Source organism: Hordeum vulgare, chromosome 5H (assembly GCF_904849725.1).
Source record: "Hordeum vulgare subsp. vulgare chromosome 5H, MorexV3_pseudomolecules_assembly, whole genome shotgun sequence".
NCBI lineage: Eukaryota > Viridiplantae > Streptophyta > Magnoliopsida > Poales > Poaceae > Hordeum > Hordeum vulgare.
The window spans coordinates 523,657,442-523,672,047 of record NC_058522.1 but is presented as its reverse complement, the minus strand read 5'-3'; the positions used below and the strand labels follow the sequence as shown (position 1 = coordinate 523,672,047).

At 47.5% G+C, this 14,606-nt stretch overlaps 1 protein-coding gene across 1 annotated transcript; it reads right to left on the bottom strand.

The window, feature by feature from the left end:
- Positions 1-12,760: 12,760 nt before the first annotated feature.
- Positions 12,761-14,336, bottom strand: LOC123398280. The gene is made up of 4 exons (XM_045092762.1): positions 13,843-14,336; positions 13,655-13,732; positions 13,430-13,529; positions 12,761-13,300 (listed from the first exon to the last, which is right to left on the bottom strand). The coding sequence occupies exons 1-4, from the start codon at positions 14,245-14,247 to the stop codon at positions 12,969-12,971; spliced, it is 915 nt and encodes a 304-aa protein (XP_044948697.1). The 5' UTR covers positions 14,248-14,336; the 3' UTR covers positions 12,761-12,968.
- Positions 14,337-14,606: the final 270 nt, after the last annotated feature.

The following is a 14,606-nucleotide window of genomic DNA, read 5'->3' as shown; positions in this document are numbered from 1 at the left end:
AGTAGGTGTAGATGCTAATGCGTCTAATCAACTGAGAAAAATACAGTACTAATGCGTGAGCAGCAAATTAGGAGGGCGCATGCATGAGTAGTACTAATACTAATTAATAGAAGTAATTGCTTTCGCGCCTTAAACCTTGTCTATTTTGGAAACGCACGCAAGTTTAACTGTGCCTTCTAAACCGTGACGGAGGGAGTAGTAGCATACATACTCCCTCCATCCACAAATAAATGTACATATAGATTTGTATTTAGTCAAACCTTTTAAAATTTGATCAATTTTATAAAAAATAGTAGCAATATATATGACATGAAAATGATATATTTGGAAACTTCATGTAAAGACAAATCTATTGATACTTATTTGATGTCATAAATGCTAGCACTTTTCTCAATAAAGTTAGTCAAAGTTTAACTAGTTTGACTGACAGAAAAGAAAAATGTACACTTATTACCGAACGAAGGGAGTATGTTACTAGTCTAAGTAACTACCTCCATAGTGCATAGTAACATAGAGGTAGTAACATTGAACTTTTTATTTATTAGCCTATAGACTCATCCTGCCTTGGTATCCGCTGTTATTCCTACTATGAGTAACATGCTAAGTTACTAAATTTCTCTCTCTTCCCATTAGTTAGTTGCCACATCATATCCTTGCTTATGTGTCATCTATGTTACTACCTATGTTACTTTCATTGTGGGTAGTCTAAGGTTAGTTGTGTGCGTTGACCACTGACGATTCGGCCGTACACCCATGCCTTGTACGAGCACGATGTATGCATGACGTGTACAGGCAAATCCATCCTTCATACGGCCCGTGCGGCGTTCTAGGGCATGATGTGGCGAGGGCGTTGAATTCTTCATCCTACCTTTCCTACCTTTCATCCATCAATGTGTTTTAGAGGTTGTACTATGGCAATTGATTTTGAGTCGACAATAATCGGTCGGGTTCTGCAAGAACGTAAGCTCGGCGATCTCTCTCTGTCCTCTCCGTGGGGACCGACCCGGCCGCATCCCATATGCCCGGTGAGTGAGGCCAACTACAGCGTGATCCCATCCGGACATTCGTTTTGTTCGGATTCTGTCCGCTCAGGGCGGATGATGGGGTCGTGTCCGGGCCTGTCCTGGTATGCGGTGGCCGTGCGTTCAACACGCGGACGCATCCTTCAGCCGCATCATGTACGCCACGACCAATATGCCCATATACTCATATTTATCAATGTTTGAAACAAGTTTGCACGTCCAAATATCAATTGTGTGTAATGAAAATAGTTTTACAATCCAATGGAAATTGTCTCGAATAAAATAGTTTTACAACCAAATTGAAATTGTCTTGAATAAAGATAATTAACCAATACATCTATTGGTTTTTAATGTGATACCACATGTGCTCAACCAAGTCATTTTGAAGCTTCAAATGAGTGTGTCATCACGGATTTCACGATGGAATGGGATAAATTGTTCAAAAGTGGCTGGTTCTTGGTGCAGGGGCTCAACATTGTTACCTTGAAAATCAAATCCTTGGTCAAAAATGGAGTCATCACACTCGTACTCAACGATCATGTTGTGCATGATCACACAAGAAGTCATCACTTCCCAAAGCTTCCCTTCATCCAATATCAATGGAGGGTTTCGAATGATACCCCATCGGAATGGAAGCACACCAAAAGCACGCTCCACATCCTTTCTACCACTCTTTTGCATTTGGGAAAATCTCTTTCTCTTCTTTCCTTAGTGGTTTAAGATTGTCTTCACAAAAGATTAACACTGAGGATATATACCATCAGCCACGTAGTATCCTTTGTTGTAGTGGTGGCCATTGGTCTCAAAGTTGACAGCTGGGTAGTGGTCTTGTGCAAGCCTAGCGAACACTAGGGAACGTTGCAGCACGTTGGATCGTTGTGAGAACCGGCCATGCCGAAGAAAGGATGCCATATCGAAAGATCGTGCGAAGCCACTGCTTCTAATATGAGAGTGCACGCTTTCATATGCCCCTTTGTACTGGCCCTGCCAATCAAATGGACAGTTCTTCCAGTTCTAGTGCATGTAATCTATGCTGCCAAGCATGCGTGGAAAGCCTCTATCGACGTTGATCACCAACAACCTTTTTGTGTCAGTGGCATTTGGTTGTCTCAAGTACTCGGGGCCAAACACCGCTACCACAGCCTTGCAGAAGTTGTACACTGACAGCGGACATGTGGACTCACTCATGCACAAGTACTCATCCATAAGATCGCTTGAAATTCCATATGCAAGCATGCGAATGGCGGCGGTGCATTTCTGATAAAGGAAGAATCCAAGCTTGCCAAGGACATCCGTTTTACACTCAAAGAATGGGTCATGCTGAACCACTCCCTCACGGATGCGATTGAACACATGCCTCGGCATATGAAAACGGCGACGGAATTTCTTCATTTTGAAAAGTGTGGTATTCCCAAAGTAATCAGCATAGAGTAAGGCGTGACCTCTCTCTCGCGCGCGCGTGCGGTTCAGGTTGGGCGCATGGCGAGGCACTGACCCCCTGTACCGAGGCCGCTGCCTTTGAATGTGGTCATGAACGACCAGTGCGGCCACCACAAGTTCTTCGTCATCCAAGGACGAATCATCCGATGAACAAATGAAGTGGTTGAAGAAAAATTCATCTCCATTGTCCATACCTTTGTGGGCAAAGTGTCAAACATCTTGCGGTCGTTATGACGAAGAGACCGCGGATCACCTCGAGGCAGCGGGGGCGGATGGCGGCCGGCTACAGGTGGCCGCCATGGTGTGACGTGGTTTTGGTATGGACGATCGGGGGCGAACAACGAGGAGGCGGCCGGATAATAGTGGCGGCGCCGACGACGGGGTTGGGCGGGGAGGGTCCGGTGGAGGCTTGGGGGGAATGAATCGTCAGAGTCCCCGACACGCGGGTCAGGGGAGGACAAAGGCGTGCGTCCCGCCAGTCCGCGCGCTGTCCATTGCTTCCCAAACACCGCGCAAGTTTGGGCTGGAGATTGATCAAAAACGAACGAAAAACGGACATTTGTCCGTTTGGGCCGTGTGTTGGGCCGCGCTATTCGTCCGTTTTAACCGAAACGAACACACCCGAACCGGATGAGGTCGCGCGATGGAGTTGAGGTGAGGCCACGAAAGCTCAACTCATGTAGGCGGCGCACTAGGTAGGTCCGTCTTGGTGTGGTGTTAACGGGTATCGCCCATGCCGTCGCGGGACATTGCGGAACTAACACCGGGAGTGGGTACGTGGCAGAGTGATGCACGCAGTGCTCGCGTAACCAGGCCTGCTAAACTGACTTTTCTTTTTCTATTTCTTGGGGACTTGGAGTAGTAGTACGTGCAGCTAAGAGGGTGTTTGTTTCCAGGAACTTATTGGTTTAGGGACTTAAAAAAGTCCCTATAAGTCCCACCTAAACCAAACACAAGAAAATTATTGGGACTTATTGAGGTGATTTGGGACTTATCAAATAAGACTCTCAGGGAGGAGCTTATTGGGACTTATCCCGGGCCGGACCTATCCCGCGTCGCTCCAGGCTCGTTCCCCGCACGCCGCCCCGCCTCTCGGTCCAATCGCCGCCGCCTCTCGCCCCGTCGCCGCCCCGCCTCTCACCCCGTCGCCGCCCCGCCTCTCGGTCCAATCGCCGCCGCCTCTCGCCCCGTCGCCGCCCCGCCTCTCGCCCCGTCGCCGCCCCGCCTCTCGCCCCGTCGCCGCCCCGCCTCTCGCCCCGTCGCCACCCCGCCTCTCGCTCCGGTAGCCGCCCCATCACCGCCCTGCCTCGGTTTGCCGCCCCGTCGCCGCCCCGCCTCAGTTTGTTCTGCCTCGGTTCGTTGCAGCGGTGCCTCCAATCGCCGGACTGACCCTCTCCAGAGCCTCGTTACAGCGGTGCTTATCCTGTGTGCCGTACGCGGTGGCTGATGACGATCCATGTAAACAAATGTATTATTAGGTGCAACATGGACTTATAAGTCACTGTAAACAAACAGTTAGGGACTCGGGACTTATAAGTCCCAGGGACTTATGACTTATAAGTTGGTACTTAAAAAGTCTTAGGACTTATGAAACAAACAGGACCTAAGTTACTTGTAGGTGGAGGCATGACCTAATTGTACCCTCACTACAATCGATGCATGGAACGAGCAAGAAAAGTATTCCAAGACGATTAGACTAGACCAGCGTGGCCGGCCAGGACATTGCGAACTGGAACCCAAATGAAACCACCGACTGTCCTACACCCCGTCCCTCCAGGATTCGCACACCCGGCGACCGGTGTGGCTGCCGTTTTCAACCGCAACGATGCAGTAGTACAATAGTGCAGCTGGCGCGGGCAGGTAGTCGGTAGTACGCAGTACTGCCTTGACAAAGACGAGGAGTGCGTAAGCTTTGACAAACAGTCGTCCTTGACAATTTGCCATCTCCCGAAGCACGTACATGCACGGGCACGGCGGACCAGTAATTTCGTCCCGAGCAGGCGAGCTTGACCAGGATGCAAACCAGACTCGCTGTTGCTTTGCTTGATGGTAACAGGCGGAGAAGAGTCGAGTAGTACCCAGCGGAACGTGCACAAATGTGCAACTGCAAACCCTTCCGGACCGGTCGATCACAGCGGCACGTGCACAAATGCGAGTTGCTGTCGTGCAGCCGGTTCGCGCGCGGGCATGCACCATCGTTCGTTCCATCACGGTCATCCTTTTTACCAGACCGTGCATGCATGGATGGGAATTCGCAAGCAGGCCGGCCACAGATAGGAACATTCTCTCACACTGATCGACTGACCTTTGGGTTAGATCGGGAGTCCTTATCGGTTAGCAATGCACGGAGACAGGGAAAGGGATTGCGGCGTGGTACGTGCGGCGCACATCGATCCATCGTGATTACTACGGTCTGTTTGGTTGGAGACTAATTTTGCCAAATCAAAGTGTGGCAAACCATCAAAGTGTGGCAAGCCATAAAGTGTGGCTGAAAAAACAAATGCCAAACTTTGGCAAAAGTTGACAAAAAATTTGACTCTATGATAAATGAGCCATAGGGACAATAAAGTGTGGCAAGTCAAAGTGTGACAAAAACCAAACATATGCCAACTAAACTATGGCTGTCAAATTTTGGCTTGGCAAAGTATGGATGGAAACCAAACATGCCATACATACTTCGTCGTCGCTGCCGCAGTGCAGTGCACGGCGAGCGCGCGCACTGTAGAACAAGTGCGCTGCGCCCTGCCTAGCTACATGCTGTAGCTATACGTTGAGCCGTAGTGGCTGACAGTCATACACGGATTCCGACCGTGTCGACGGACGGACCTGTGGGCGGACGCGCGCGATTCAAGCGTGGTACATGCATCGGTATCCCAAATGCCAAGCAGTAAACGGATCGTGATGGTTACTATGTACACAGCGTGGGATGTTTGCTGCAAGGGAAATGCATGCGCGAGTGTGTGATGGTGGACGATGGCGTGATCCCGGACAAGGAATCAAGTTGATGTTAAGCTTGATGGGGGAGGCGGCGTCGGGCGATGGGTTGATGGTGCGTTGCATGGGCCCGTATTGGCATCTCTGACCCGGGTGCCCGATGATGGCCCGTCCTTTGACTCTGACTCGATCATTGGCTCCTCCCGTCCCGGTCTAACTCGTCCGTGGGGGGCCCGGATATGTGGTGCAGCAACCTTGGTCCACTATGGGAACGCCCATGCCGTCGCGTGGTATTTGCGAAACTGCCACTGCTGGGCGCCGCGGCTGATTGGCTGCGCAGGATTGCGAAAACTGGGCGAGACCATGACCATGCATGCATGGCCGCAGCACACACGTAGATTACGTAACCAGATTACGTAGGAGTAGGATTATTGCACGTAATGTGGCCTAGCTAGCAGCTTGATTGCTTTGGCTCTCTTGTGCCCCTATGCTGCTAGAGTGCACCCAGCTGGACATCACAGCTCAGCCCCGGCCTCGTGGTCGCACTGCCTACGTGGCCCGGAACAGAAGGTAACAGCAGCTGCTGGTCCCGTCCATGCTGACCTGTCTCTTCCCTTGTCCAGTTGTCCCCTCAGCCCCGGAACCCGTGCACGAAATCGGCGCGCATGGCGGGACCGCTGGCGTCCTCGGCCAGCTCTCGCCCAACTGGAACCCAATTCCTCCTTCACTTCGCTTCACTGCAACCACCTCGATTCCCGTTTGTACTGCTCACCCACCACGCAGACGCAGTGCATGTCGTCAAGCTTTGTGGATGAGGTTGCTACGTACACTTTTGAAAGTTTATGTAACAAGCGGTCACGTACGCGTCAACTTTGTATACTGTGGACGGTATTAGCTCCTCCATACTGGACAGACAAGGATCGCCCGAGTCATTTTCGGATACGGTGGTGAGAGAGAAATGTGGTACTACGTAACACCCCTGCGTGGTTGCATCGACCTGATAGATTGCTTTCGTCGCTGCCGCCGTGCAGACAGGGGAGGGATGTGTACTGTACGTGCGTCGCCTCCGGCGTCCTGCGTACCCACAGTGGTGGACAGCGCCGTAGACCCCGACCGGGTCGACGAAATGATGCATCGGCGACGGCACGAAGATAGCTTTCAAGGCTTTTATCTATGTTATTACTTATGAAAATAGGATTCAGGTTTGTTGGTGGTACAATGGCGTACCACTCAAGGAGATGTTTAAGGCGGGTTAGCCGAAACGGGCCGCGCTGTAAGAACAAGGAGTAGCTTCTTAAGGCAATATCACGGCTGTCATGCAGTACTCAAGAGATGCTCTGGCTACTACTGTATGCATGGTGGCCGTCATGCGCTCATGGCTACGAAAATGGAGGAGCATTTACATATGGATGGGATTATCGGGCATCCAAATTCACACCTACTTCTTCCCGTGAAAGGCGCCTACTTACTCACGACTCATCTCTCAGTCACAGGCTCACAGCATATCCAGTTCCTGTCATTTTCAGCTGCAGGTTCTCTTGATTAACTCTGTCTCCCAGTATAAGTACATTTCAAGGCATTGACAGTTTTTCATCAACACTTTTGTTTTACTTTCCATTGATTTCTTTAGCAGTTTTTCCTTTTGGTGCCTGGGTTTCTTTCCAAGCAAAGTTTAGCTTGGTTTTTCCTTTCAAGAAAAAAAGTTTACCAAGTCTTTTCAACAGCATAAGTACATTACTTCTGCACAGAGTTGTTTTCCCCCATTCGGCAAATCAAATATATATGGCCCAACATACTGTCCGCGAAATCAAGCAGAGTAAAAGCAAGAATCTCGTACCCTCCGCGAAAGTACTCATGTGATTTCGAGCTCCAGTGATTCTGAGTGAACAGCAACATCTGAAAAAATAGTAAAAATATTTAGAAAAATTCTTTTTTCACAAAAAACTTTGATCTTTTCTTTACATGCTTGCAAATTTTTATGATAAAATGACATTTATGGAGTTGTGAAAAAAAATAATGTTCCAAAGTGCTTTCAAAAACACTTTTTTGGAAAATCAATTTTGTTTTTTTGCCCACACGTTCACAAAATGTCAATTCATCATGAAAATTTGCATGCACGTACAAAAAATATCAATATCTTTTAAATAAAATCAGATTTTTTGGAAATTGTTTACTAATTTGTTGGATTTTACTGTTTATCCGGGATGGTTGGAGCTCGGGATCACATACTCCATGTCCTACTCTTCGCTCATGCCGAAGGATAGAGAGTAGTACCTCATAGGGGTCCCATGTCGAACGCTTTGCTGGACTGACCCATTTACCTATGCAAGGTCGCTTTTGTCGGAATCTGGTACAAGCCTCTTGTTGTTTCAAGCCGGCTTTCTTTCAGTCTTCACCATCACATGGCCCTGATTCTGTATAAGCCGATTTTATTTCTTCACGTCATTTTTTCAGTTTTCGGCCAAGTTCTTTAGCCTTTTGTTTCTTTGTCTTCCTAATTTTTTTCCTTTGCAGGGACTGACTGCGCCAGTTTTCAACATTTTATTTCCTCTTTTCTTTTATATAAAATTTCCTTCTGATTTTATTTTTCCTAAAATTGTTGCACATTTTGGATACTTTGAAATAATTTTTCATCCTTATATGGAGTTATCTCGAGGACTTTTAAAAAAATACCTGAAATTTTGTAAAATCTTGATTTTTTGTAAAATCAAGAACATATTCCAAATTATAATATTTTCTTAAATTGAAAAAGAATAAACAATTTTTTGAAAACTTTCTATCAATTTAAAATTATTTTAGAATTCTGAAATTAAAAAGTGTCGGGGAGGATATTCCCTTGCCTCTATTGCATTTCAACATGGATGTGCTGGCAGTACAAGCTATTAGGACCCAATACTTTTTTGTGGTTAATCTGGGATTGTCAAAAATTTACATATGTATATGTAAATATGTTCATGTATCTCAACATAAATATTTAGTCATTTATAAAACCACATATTTATAAAATAAATAGTATTCAATCAATAAGGAATATTTGTTTTCTTGCCCATGTTTTTTTTGTTTTGCTCAGTTTTGCCCTCGGCAACCTGAAATAGGTTGAAAAACGCAAACAAAAACTGCAATAACTTAAGCATCAAAGCTCCAAATAAGATTAAACCAAGATTCTTCGAAAAGAAGCACTATCTAAAAATATATACAGTTTTAGACCTAACTCAACGAAGACCTGGCATGAGTTTTTGACAGGGGCAAAACTAAGCACAATTAAGAAACCAAGAGCACAAAATAAAAAAAATTATTTAATAACGGTCACACATATGTAAACAAATATGTATAGGTACCAAAATAAATGTTCATGTGTTTTCGAAACAATGTTCACCTATTTTCGAAAAAATAAAAGTTTTAAATAGCATAATAATGAAAAATGTAAAAATTGAAACAAAAACCGAAGCATGATAAAATAAAGTAAAAATAATAGAAAATTAAAAGGAAAAATTGGGCCAAGTAATGTTGGATCAGCTTATTGTGCAAAAAGTGTGTTTTGTCTGCTCCCTTGTTTGCCACAACATGCTGCACAAATTTTTCCCTCAGAGCTCATAATTGTGGCCGAGGGGGCATGGTAGCTTACACAAGTGCTATGTCTCGCATTAAGCGAGACAAATGGTCATCTCCACAATGGGAACCTCTCCTTGCACAAGAAATTGAGCTGGCCAATCAGCGCATTTTTAAAACAAAAGGAGGAGAACAAGTAGCACACGCAGGGATCATTCCCATATCCCCAGGAAGAATTCGGCCACTGCTAGCCTGAAAACCCTATTTGTCGCATGTTCCGGCAAATTGTCACGGCTTTGCAGAAAGGAAACGCTAGTGAAGGATGAACTGTGCCGGCACATTAACAGTGCGGAGGATGCCGGTTTGGTAACCTTCTAGACTTTTTCAATTGTGTTTTTCCGATTTTGGGAACTTTTTAGAAAATTTCCTAAATCGGTTTTTCTGTTTTTTCGTTTTCTTTTTTCTTTTCTGTTTCTGTTTCAAAAACGTTTTAGAATTTGAAAAGGAATTTGAAAAAATGTTTCAAATTTGCAAAAAAGTTATAAATTTTTTCAAAATGTTTCGGAAGTCGGAAAAAGTTTTGGAATTCGTCAAAATGTTTCGGAATTTCGGAAAAGTGTTCTGGATTTTTATCAAAATGTTCCATTTTTTTCAAAAAATAAATCAAAATTTGAAAAATAATCCGTAATCTTAAAAAATGTACCGGAATTTGAAAAATTTAGAAAAACAATTATTTATTTTTTCTAAAACAAAAATAATCCGTAATCTTAAAAGCTGGGCCAATCCAGTTGGGGTGAGCCGGAGATGGGGTGGCCCAGTCGAGGGCGCCACCCCTGTGCGGCGTGCAACTCTTGCCACAACGCTTGGCGAATAGGAGGTCCCTTGCTAGCCACTCTGCCTACATTAAGTTCGTGGATAGTATTAGGGGGCGTCCTTCTTGAAGAAATCGGAGCCGGTTTTCCAAGTTTTTTCCATTCTTTTTTCATTTCTTTTCTTTGGTCTTGTCTGGTTTTCTATTCATTTTTCATTTGTTTCTTCTGATTTTTTTTCTTTGGTATATTTGTTTTTTGTTCTGTTTATATTTTTTGTGTTTCTTTATTTCTTTTTGTTTTCCTTCTACCTTTTTACATATGTAAATAATTTTTATTACATTTTAAACATTTTTTCAATACAAATCTAACATTTCTTTAGTATATGGCAATATCTTTCCTATACACATTTAGAATTTATTAAACGCTTGAATAACATTTTTCATATACAAGATTAATACTTTTTGAATACAAGCTCAACATATTTTCTATACGTTTTTAATATTCCTCATAAAGGAAAGGTAATACATTGTCAACATTTTCGTATACACATTTAATTTTTTTTAACGGTTGATTAACATTATTCAAACACTTCTTCAACATTTTTCAAATGCTTAATTAACATTTTTTATTCATAGTCAATCGTTTCATCATTCTTTAAATACATGATCAATGTTTTTTCTTATACTTATGTAATATTTTCCGAATGCTTGATTAATATTTTTCAGATACTTGTTTAACCATCTTTTAAAATTCCTGATTAACATTTTTATATACATTATGAAAAACCATCATTTTTGCATACACGATCAACAAGTTTTCTATAAACATCAAACATTTTCTGGATGCTTTATTGACATTTTGTAAATATTTCTTCAACATTTTTTAGTATACGATCAACAAATTTTCTATACTCATCCAACATTTTCCGACCACTTTATTAATATTTTTTAAATACTTATTAAAAAAAATCAAATATTTTTCTTTATCAAATATTTTATGCAGACTGTTTTTCAATATATATTTAGAATATTTTAAAGTATAAACAAAAAAACAAAAAATAAAGCAATAAAATGAAAACATAAACGTAAAAAGAACAGAAAAATAGCCCCCCTGCCTTCGCATGGGCCAGCTCATCTCCCCTAGAAGCGTCATCACCATCCCTACACTCTGCACAAATGACTGTGACTCGACCATAGGCGATCGTCAACTCAACTCACACTGTAGTGGACATGTGAAGCTGCATAAGATCTATGTCAAAATCTCAAACACCCGCGGCCAAACGACGAAACTCCGACTGTGACGATGAACTCTATAGGACAAAACCATGCACGACTGGCGCCATGGGAGATCGCCGAATGGGCTACCTGCAGCCATTCATCGTATACCAGAGGGCTACGGCGCGCAACTTTGACTCCATACAAACAAACCGAGGCAAAACTATGGACACGTCGAAGAAGAGCCGACTATCGTAACCATTGCCGCGTCGCCCGCATCACTCCCACCATCATCGTTTCCAGAGAAGCATGGACACCACACCGCCGCCAACCGTCATCCACCAGCCCCGCTCGCCGACGACAAGCTCCCAAGACGAAGCCCCTAAAAGGGAATACGGCACCAAGGCGCCGCCATCGTCCGATCACACATCAAGGTTTCTCCCAAAGAGGCCGAAATGATCAGATCCATGCAGGAGGGATGGGAGAACAAAGCAACGATGCCTCCATGATGGTCAACAATGGCCATAGCCGCCACCATCGCTGGTCACGGCCCGAGGCCGAGACAGGGTGTTCACCCAGCTCCACATCACCTCAAACACACATTATCCCGCGTAGGCGTCGGCAAACCCATCAAACATCACCACCATCGAGATGCCCATCAACGAAGAAGTACCAAGATTCGTCGCAGCCAACCGCACCATGCGGAGACCACCGATGGCCGGAGACCAGATCCGCATCACACATCGCTAGACCGCACTTCTTCATTGTCATGGGCCTCCGATCCGCGCATCCGAGGGGCGTGCACGTGATGCCAGAACGTGTAGACACACACTGATTGCGCCCCTCGCGTCCGCCGCCACCGCTCGAGTGTCGTACAGGCCGCTCAAGCCCCTCCACCAGCAGTCCTCCACCAGTTCGTAGCAGGAGCGTCGCGATCTCCCTGCACCCTTCCAACGCAGGAGCGTCGCGCCAAGCCAGCTCGCGCGACTCGTTGCTGCCCCTTGGCGCCAACGCACCTCATCCAGCGCCCGCGGAGACGCGCCGCATACGACCGCCGCGAGCTTACCGTTGCGCGGCCCCTCCTTTCGGACCACCGGATCCTCGCCAGCCACCACCGAAGCCACGCCCGCCGAAGCCCAACGCATCTCCTCGCCAGATCCGCCCGTGCGCCAAACGAACTGAATCCCCACCGCCACCCTCCCTGTAGCCCGACCGGGCTTCGCCGATGGGCTCCTATGGCGGCGGTGAGGTGCGGAGGAGGTGGGGGGTGAGGAGGTGGCGGCGACGGAGGAGTTCCCCCCTTGTCGCTAGAGAGAGGTGACGCAGTGATGGTGCGAACGGGGAATACGTGTCCCGATCTGAATCGCTAGTAGGTTGCGCGACAAGGTGGGTAGCGCGAGAACGTTTTACTTTGTCTTTTTGGTAGATTCTCCCGGCCAGTGTGGAGAGCTGAAGCACGGCCGTAAAATCACCACCACGCCCGACCAGGTGAGATCCCTGCCTCCTCGCGCCACACTGCCTCTTCCCTCTCCTAAGCGGCAGCACGACGGCGAGGGGCGGAGCAGAATCCGCGCGCGGTCGAATAACCAAGAGCCGACGCCGCGGCGCCACAGGTACCGTCACTCAGCAGGGCCTTCGCCATCGAAAGCACTCGGCCGCCCATCCCAGCCGTTGCCGGAACGCGGCCACTGGGAATTTCCGGAGGCAACGTGAAACTGAAACACACCACGAGTTTTTACGTGGTTGATCACAACAGAGCACGACGGTCGCTCCGAAACTATTTGCGCACTTTTTCTTTCTTTCTACCCCGAGAAGCTTTATTGACATCGCGCTCAAGCTAGTACAGTACAAATTAAACCGCTACATGTAGTGAGACAAAAGAGGAAAAGGCACAAGATCTTCACAGGTTTTGGCTTTTCTACTACTACTACTACTATTTCTTGCTTTGCTAAGTGCTAACTCGAAAGAACAAATGAATAATGCATGTTATGCGGCGTTCAGGCGAAGGAGGCTTGCTTGCATGTCTGCGGATGCGCCGAGAGCTTGGACAGCATGAAGACGCCGGCTGAGGAGGCGAGCACCGCCCCGGCGAAGCAGGCCATGTCGAGGCCGGTGACGAGCGGCACGCTCTTGAACTTCTCCAGGACGCCTGCCTGGAGCAGCAGGATCACGGCGTGGCCGAACCTCGACTTGGCCTGCGTCACCGACCGGATCCTCGCCCCTTTCTTCAGCCTCTCGTAGATGGGCTCCTGGACGCGCTGCGAGCCGTAGAACATGCCGTACATCCCCATGGCGAACGTCAGCAGGGCAGTGCCGATCAGGAACATGTCTGGAAGAAGATGAATTAGTTTGTTTATTCCTAAGTTAGTAAAAGACACTATAATATGCTGTGCTGCGTTGCGCAAAGCTCAGCTGACGCGAATGCATGGCGAATGATTGAATGAAGAAGAACATGTACCTAATGCTTCGATGAGCAGTTTGATGATCTCGGCTGGATCTACTATGTGGGACATGGCGCGGAACTGCAAGGCGAACGACTGAACAACAATGCCACAACCCTACAGTCACATAAAAAAGTTTGATCAGTCTTGGACGTCCTGACTTCGAACAATATATACTTGCACCACATAAATGGTCACACTTGATGGAGGAGGAAGGAAGTAAAGGAGGTCGCTGAAATTACCTCGAGAAAACATGGGACTGAACCGAGGAGCGATCCTGCCACGCCGATCAGCGTGAACGACTGGCATCTCACGATACCCTGATCAGTTTGCAGGTCCAGATGAACTTTGTTAGTTTTCTAAGCCTTACTCGTACGAGATCTGCAAGTAAGATGTCAGGTATTTACAGTACGTAGTAGTTTATGTTTACCCGGTGGACGACGGCCTCGACGACCTTGGCCCAGCATGGCCGCGTCAGGGCCAGCCACGTCTCCCCGAGCTGCCTGAGCAGGAGCCTCCTGGTCACCTCGTACGCCAGAGGAAGCAGGAGTTCCACGCTGTCCGCTTCTCCTGGCAGGCCAAGCCCCCGCAGCTTCTCCTCCTCGGTGCTGGCGGTGGCTGCCCCCAAGGTGATCAGCGCCGCCCTTTGCTCCGCGGCGCGGCCGATCTTCCCGTGCCTCGCCTTCGTGTCCCAGAGGAAGGGGAACTTGAGAGACGGGATGCGGCACGACGGCCGGCTGCCGGAGGCCGCCGCTAGAGACGACGACGGCAGACGGCTGCCCTTGGCGGTGGTCGCTCCGAGAAGCCCGCCGGCACCTGCAGCCCTCGCCGCCATTGCTGGACTCGGTCAGCTCAGCTCAGCTCCTTGTTCAACCAACGTTGCCTGTGCTGCGTTGCGTTGAAGTTGAACTATTGACTGTTGCTGAGGGCCTGTCGAACGGAACCACGAGGCCGTATAAATACCGGGAGGGAGGAATGACATGGAACATGTGCGGCAACTGGCAGGCAGGGAAGGTTCCAAGAATAGACAACGGGCGGAGGGCAGAGGCGAATGAACCGTGGCGGTGAAGTAGCTAGGCTAGCTGGGCGTGTAGAAGATCAAGAGCGGACGATTCCGATGGCTGAGTATCGTTCCTGCGGCTGCAGAAGCTTTGTCGCGGCGCCGGACCGCACCAACGGTGCCCATGGTTCCGT

Coding starts and splice junctions, on each gene's coding strand:
- LOC123398280 (XM_045092762.1), bottom strand. CDS start 14,247: ATGGCGGCGAGGGCTGCAGGTGCCGGCGGGCTTCTCGGAGCGACCACC. Junction 13,530..13,654: donor CAGTCCCATGTTTTCTCGAG/GTAATTTCAGCG, acceptor ATGTGACTGTAG/GGTTGTGGCATTGTTGTTCA. Junction 13,301..13,429: donor ACTGCTCATCGAAGCATTAG/GTACATGTTCTT, acceptor ATCTTCTTCCAG/ACATGTTCCTGATCGGCACT.